The 7,344-nt window shown below is 37.6% G+C and overlaps 1 protein-coding gene across 1 annotated transcript; it reads right to left on the bottom strand.

The window, feature by feature from the left end:
- Positions 1-3,809: 3,809 nt before the first annotated feature.
- On the bottom strand, positions 3,810-4,894 carry LOC110308714 (probable G-protein coupled receptor 141). The gene has a single exon (XM_021181122.1). It carries the CDS (start codon positions 4,814-4,816, stop codon positions 3,899-3,901), a length of 918 nt encoding a protein of 305 aa, XP_021036781.1. The 5' UTR covers positions 4,817-4,894; the 3' UTR covers positions 3,810-3,898.
- Positions 4,895-7,344: the final 2,450 nt, after the last annotated feature.

Here is a 7,344-nt window from a genome sequence, read left to right on the forward strand (position 1 = left end):
GAAGGGAAGGGAAGGGAAGGGAAGGGAAGGGAAGGGAAGGGAAGGGGAGAAAGAAGGGAAGGGAAGGGAAGGGAAGGGAAGGAAGAAATAAGAGAGGAAGGAAGGAAGAAAGAAGGAAAAGATTTGTCATTGTTAATAACATGAAATATTAAAATTTACCTAAAGCAAACAATATTCCCCAATATCTTTTACCTTTGTCCAAAGCCTCTTTCTCATGTGTTCCTCTTGCTGTCTTCACCATCGGCCTTTCTCATGCCTTCATGTTTGCCCATAACTGCTAAACAAGACTCCCCAAGACCTGAAGCCCTCAGATTGTTTTTCTCCATAAAGGGTCTTATTTTCCCAAATAGATGCTGCTGGTGCTTCTCAGATCACCCTGCTGTCAGATATGCATAAGCCCCTTGCAGGGTGAACTTTCTTGGTATCAACTATCAAAGCAGTGCAGTATCACTATTGCCTTTGGCCTTTGAATTCTCCTCACTGGCTGCTTATATAATGTTCAATGAGCTCCTTTGACAAGGAGGAGTTCTTTGTTCAACAGTGCCAATGGGCAGGATGGTCTTGTTCTAGGCCTTGTCCTTCATCTTATTAGAAGTAACCAAAAATTATCCAGTCTAAGATGATGGCACCACAAATGTTTCTCTCACTGACTTAGACCCCAAAGCTGATGACCGAGTAGAGTTCCGTACACTTATATAGTGACTGGTATACAAATTGGAGGAGAATCTTGGAAGGCATATGTATTTTCTATGCTTGATTCTCCCAACACACAATTCATCCCACAAGTGAACAGAGTGGCTTTCACTCCAATTCAGTGGTCCTTATATAAGAAAGTTGAGAACACCTATTAACTACAACAACTCTTTATGGCTGCCAGAAGCACTTCTTCGACTTCTACCTACATCTCAACCACTGCCTAGTCTTTGGGTCTAGACTCTGTTGGACACTGTCTGCAAACCATTTTGACAGTGATGATACTCAGAGAAATGTCTTTTAGTTATCAATGAAGAAAACAGAGACAAAGATGTACTTCTCATCTTCCTAATAAATCATATTTAACGGACAGAAGGAATGGGGGAGTTTATTGATGTGAGGGAGTATTCCTAAGGTATTAGCATATTTTTCCAGGCTCCTAACTTTTACACAGATAGACCTCACTTTATAGCTGATTTTGCTCACGCTAGGTCAGTGGTTTTCAACTCCTAGACCCAAACAAGCCTAGATCTGTATCACAATATTAAATAACACTTTCCCAGTCTGAAATGAAGTTTGATGATAATGACTTTCATAGCTTTCCTGTGATAACATACTTAAGTGTAAGAAAAATATGTATATTAATGTGTACTAACTAGAGAGACAAAATGAGGTAATCTGATATTGGCATCTCTATATAATTTCTCCCTGAACACAACAGCTAAAATTATCACTTGTGGTAATATTGTCTTATATTTTAATATCATAAATGGTTTGCTTATTAATCATATTATTTGTGTTTCAAAATTTTAAACCACTCTCAGTAAAGTTCTGAGGGGATGAGAATAGTTTTTTTTCTTGTAATCCATGGTAATTGTAGTCTCAAAAATATTATGTGCATTTGAAAGCTGAATAAAGCCCATTGGGTCCAATAGTTGCCCACTTATATTCCACTTCTTACATGTCTGGAAGATTATTTAAATACATAGCAAAGCAAGATGACTCTTTTTAGTGCAAAGTCAAATTTCTAGTCCCTGATCTCACCAACAGATTCTACCAGTAGTCCTTATAATGATGACATCCAAAGTGGCCTTTAAGGCTAATGTCAACTCCCTTTACCCTGTAGTATCCATTTTTATATCAATTAAATCAAAAGACCAGACAACTTGAAGACATTTCATTTATTCTGTAAAACCTGATCAATAATGTATTATAAATTGCAGGATTTTGCATGTCTATGTTATAGATAACAGTTTTCTAAATATGTAGGCCCATAGAAATAGATGGGCCATTTATTATAACATTGAGAAACAGATAACTATTTTGCATAAGCATATATAAAATCTGAAAGACATAATCCAGTCCATAAAAGTAGGATACACAGCCCACAGTTACAGTTGCCACGAGAAGAAACCCCTCAGAAAACCCTTATAACTAAAACATTTTAAATATTTCATTCTTTCTTTTCATATTCATTTTGTAGATGTTACAAATCTCATATTGTTTATGGGACTCGGTGATGCTCTTGCAAACTTTATGAAACAAAGTGTGGAAAAAAATTAGAAAATAAATACAAAAGGGAAACTAGTAATAAATGAAAGAAATTGTTTTTTTTTTTTAAGAGATGTGAGAATTTAAAGTGGACAAGTTGGAAATGGTCATGTGTGCAGTGTGTTGCTACACATTCCCTTAGGATGAGTTGTTATGCCTTGGTAATATCACTGAAACAAGAATCCCATGGACCACTTCTTGTCCCTCACATGAAGTTGAAATCCATGGATCATCAGTAACTGATAAAAAGTCCTTAAGATGTAAGCACGTCCCTTCCTGAAATAAGAGGTCTCTTGACCTATCTGTTTTTCTACTCATACCACTCTTGACTTCAACTTTTCTGAAGCCTTAAGTCTGGACATGGCTCAGTTCCCTGAAAAGTTTCAAGATCATGAAACTGAGGGAGACACAAGTATGAATAATAAAAAACCCGTAATTTAGTACAAACCATAAACCTGTGTATGAACTTAATCATGAATCATTCTTGAAATAAAAGTTTAATGCAATTTAATATGCCACATGTCACAAGTTATGAACCAAATTGCAAAATATTACTAAGATTTTGGCAAGGTTATCTATATGGTTTAATATTTTTAAGGATGGAATGGTATTACTTTTCTGCATATTTATTCATTCATTTTCAAATGTTTTCTAAAACTCTCTTAATGCAACCTAAGTCTTATATATTCTAAATTAAGGGTGATTCCGTATATTTTTCAATTTTTTTTCTGTTCAAACGTATGACTTTAGAAATGGAGGAAAACTTAAAGACTCCAGTGTGTCTTCCTCTCTTCAAATGGGTAAGAATACATTAACTGTGTCACTAGACAAGCAGAATTCCATTTTAAACACAGAGAAGGAAAACAAAACAAAACAAAACAAAACAAAACAAAACAAAACAAAACAAAAAACATAGTTGTCCTGTATTGCATCAAACAAGCCTTGGGCATGCTCGTTAGGCCTTCTCCATTACTTGGGTATCTTAGGAAGGTTACAATTAATTTAATTTTTGGAGAAAGAGGGTGATGGACTACAGTGTGCTGCCAATCCTCAAGTCCTTAAACATAACCTTTAAAAGGACAAGGCTAGAAAAGCTTGTTAGAGCAGAAGTCCTGGTGTTTCCTCCAAATTTAGAATGATACGGAAGTTTCTTGCTCCTCCAACTTTCCCATTTTCTTCTCAGGTGTGCTGACTATGCCAACTAGTCTGATAAACCAAGCAGAGATTTTCTCTTTGGAGCCATGTGATAACCAGGATGATCCTTCAGAAGGTGGGGTGGAGTGGAACTAACTCTTCAGCTAACTGCAGCTCAAAGACTAGGAGGGAAACCGTGTTTCAAACCCAGGAAGTCACCATGCCCTGACAAAACTCCAGCACCCAGTAGACACATGTTTTCCAGATAACCAAGCAGACACTGTATGTTGGAAAATAATGCAATATGGCAATTCCGTATAGGTTCACTACAACGCATCTTTGCATGGACACCTTCACACACAACAGGGATATTATCAGGAGTGAGTAGAGCACTTGGACACTCTTTATTCCTTTTGTTTGGTTGGGCCAAGGCCAGGTTTCGATGAAGCAATGAAAAATCATTCTTAGCTCCTTGCTTATTCCAATTCCCAACAGGAAGAAAAGAATATGGTAATCTTGGCTAATGGCATAAGAGGCAATTCCACATGTCGACAATCTTTTGCTTAACCCAATGGCTTCCTCCAAAGACAAAGAGCAGCAAATCACAGCAGCTGATGGCTGTTGTGCTCAATAGGATTTCATTGTAAAATGCAACTTTGTTTTTACAGCTCTTGGAATGCGCCACAACGTACAAGTAATAAATCCTGAAGAACTGGTAGGGAAGAAAACAAATAATAATGATACCTATAAAGAAAAGATTTTTCAGTTGTGCCCAGAACTCCTGGTGGGATAGTAAGGAGTGGCGAAACTTCCGCACCATGGACAATGTGATGAAGACCTGGAAACCCAAGAGAATCATCGCAACAGCTATGACAACAATGACTATCATATAGTTGATAACTCGCACAGAATCATGGCCAAGTTCTTTATGGAATCTAAAGCACTGTTGCTCATTGTATTCTTCGATATTTCCATACTGAGAAACCACCAAGGGCACAACAATAACAATCACCAGAAGCCACATGGCAGAACTGGCCGCAACTGCATGTAATTTTCTATAGAATTCTACTTTGTCTCTACGCTTGAAGAAGATGAGGTATCTGATGACTAGTATCACCACATAGAAGAGGAACGTGAGGTACATGTGGATATGTAACATGGCACTCACAAATTTGCAGAAGGGTAATCCAAACGTCCAAGTCCCTTTGATGAGGTATGCCAAGCGGAAAGGCACCGTCAGTAGGAAGACCCCATGAACCACCACCAGGTTGATGACAGCCATGGTGGTCACTGAACGTGAGTTCATTTTCACCAGCAAGAATAGGATGGAAATGAGGCCTACCAGTCCTCCAATGAGCACTATGAAGTAAATCGATGTTAAGTGGTGTGCCAGTATAGGGTCACAAGAGGAATTCTCAGATGTATTATATCCATCCATTCTTCAAACATTACCTGCAAAAGCAAAAACACCAGTGCACCTGAACAAACTTCCAGACTGTTGATCACAGCTCCTCCAGTGCACTGACAAAATGACTCTGAAGTTTATCTGTTTTTATGACATATACTTTATCTGTTTTAAAAACGAAGATAGCAGTCTCTGAATTTTTATAGTCTCTATACCTAAAACACCAAGTCGTTTTCATCAGTTTGATACTGATAGTTACGCAGAACTGCAGACGGAGTTTAGGAGGAGGTCCACAGTTCTAAGAGCTCAGGGTCAGGCCACATCTGATTTGTCTTTTCTTTGGACAGAGTTGTAGGGAGGTAACAGAACACAGGGACTCTGAATGTGAAAATATCTCTTCTAATCTCCCACTCTTTTCACAAAAGCATCAGGGTTTAGTCATGAGGATTCTACCCCAAGGCTGATGAAGTCATACAAAATAGTCTAAGTGTGGTTCTAGTCCTCTAAGTTCTTCCAAGTAAATAGAAGATGACCTAAGGATATTCATGCATAACTCCTTAAGAATGCTGGCTAACTTGATCAAAGCACAGGGAAGAGAAGGCACCAGAGAGCTATATGAAGCTTCTTTTCTCATTAACATCATCCTCTATGAGGCCTTAGATAAGTTCTTTCACCTGAAATGTGGCATGACTGCCAATCTCTCATCTTGTATCTAGTGTCTTGCAAATTTTAAGAGCACCTACTCTCACTTCTTTGGACTCCTGATAAACTCATAAACTTTTATGAGTGCTCATTCTCCTCTCTAATACATTCTCCAAGTTCTTATCTTCATTATTTATTTTATTTTATTTTATTTTATTTTATTTTATTTTATGTGTATAAGCATTTTAACTGCATCTATATGTGTGTACCACACAAGGGTTTGGTATTGAAAATGTCCAGAAGAGGATGTCAAATAACTCTGGAAATGGGGTCACAGATGGTTGTAAGCCACTAAGTGGATGCTGTGAGTTGAACCTGGGTCCTCTGGATGAGCAGCAAGTGTTGTTCTCAACTACTAAACCATTTCTCTATCCCTCCACGTTCTTCATAATTATTAGTATTTTGGAATCTTTCAATTTCACTACACAAGTCAAATCTAATTTCCTTTTTTTTCTTTTTTATTAGATATTTTCTTTATTTACATTTCAAATGTTATCCTCTTTCATGGTTTCCCCTCCAACGTCCCCCTATCCCAACCCCACTCCTCCTGTTCACCAACCCACCCACACCCACTTCCCTGCCCTCGTATTCTTCTACACTGGGCCATTGAGCCTTCACAGGACCAAGGGTCTCTCCTATTGTTGTCCATAAGGCCATCCTCTGCTACATATGTAGCTAGAGCCATGCATCCCCATAGGAGGAACAACAATACGAACCAACCAGTACCCCCCCCCCCAGCTCCCAGGGACCAAATCTAATTTCCTATTTAAATCTTTCAATTGTTTCGCATCCCAAAATACCAATAATATTCTTTAAGTGCAGTATGAACTTCTCAAGGAATTAATTAAAACATATTTTTAAAAGTCCAGAATGTGCTGGATTGCACCACTCAAAGGTTAAGGGTTAAAAGAAAGAAAAGGAGCTCGGCCACGCCTAGCATTCTGACTTGAGCCATTGCGTAATAATGAAACATCTAAGGCATTTATTTACTGATGTTAGAAAAATTGGAGCTGAGCAAGAACAGTAACTCACTGGGTACCTGGCCTTTGTAACACATTTGCAATCATTCTTAATGCTTTTATGAACATCTCTTCAAACATGTATTGTTACACAAATTATAAACCAATTACTAAACAAATGATATTCACAACGTTGATGAATCTCAAAAGCTTTGTATAAGCCATGTAAATTCTCAGCAAGGAAACGGCACTTCTAAAGATACAAAAAAGGTTAATGAAGTGTAAAAATATTATTTTATGTGTCGAGTAGAAATGTGTGTATAGTAACTAACCAGACACATGGACATCCTAAATTTTCTGAGAAACAGGAAAGACAATTAGAAAAAATACAATCTCTAAAATCTTTTCTAGGAAAATAATAGTTTCTTAAAAATTTGAAAAATTCTACATAGTAATACAAAATGCCACAAAGCATGTGAATATATATGTATATATACATATATATGTGTGTATATATATATATATCCTTGAAAATTCAAAACCAATGTGAGAGAAAACAGATAAATGTAGCCAAACTAGTAAGGGGAGATGTGGGCTTTAAATTGGTCTATAGAACACCGAGGTGATGGATGTCTGATGTCATCACTGAACTATACACTTAAAATGATGAGTGCTTATCTAATTTCTAATTTCATTAAAATGTGATGGTATCCTAGCCCCAGAAAATCTCAACTTCTGTGGCCACAGAACACACTTCAGAGAGCTGTGGCCCACTTACCAGTATCTCCCTGGAAGCTCTGAAGTTGCCTGGGTTCTATTGGGTAGTCCCTCTATTCACCTTTCCTTTTTCTCTGTAAAAGAGCAGTTCTCCTGAGTAAAAGCAATCCTGTTTTCCTTTGA

Source organism: Mus caroli, chromosome 13 (genome assembly GCF_900094665.2).
Source record: "Mus caroli chromosome 13, CAROLI_EIJ_v1.1, whole genome shotgun sequence".
In the NCBI taxonomy this organism is placed as follows: Eukaryota; Metazoa; Chordata; class Mammalia; order Rodentia; family Muridae; genus Mus; species Mus caroli.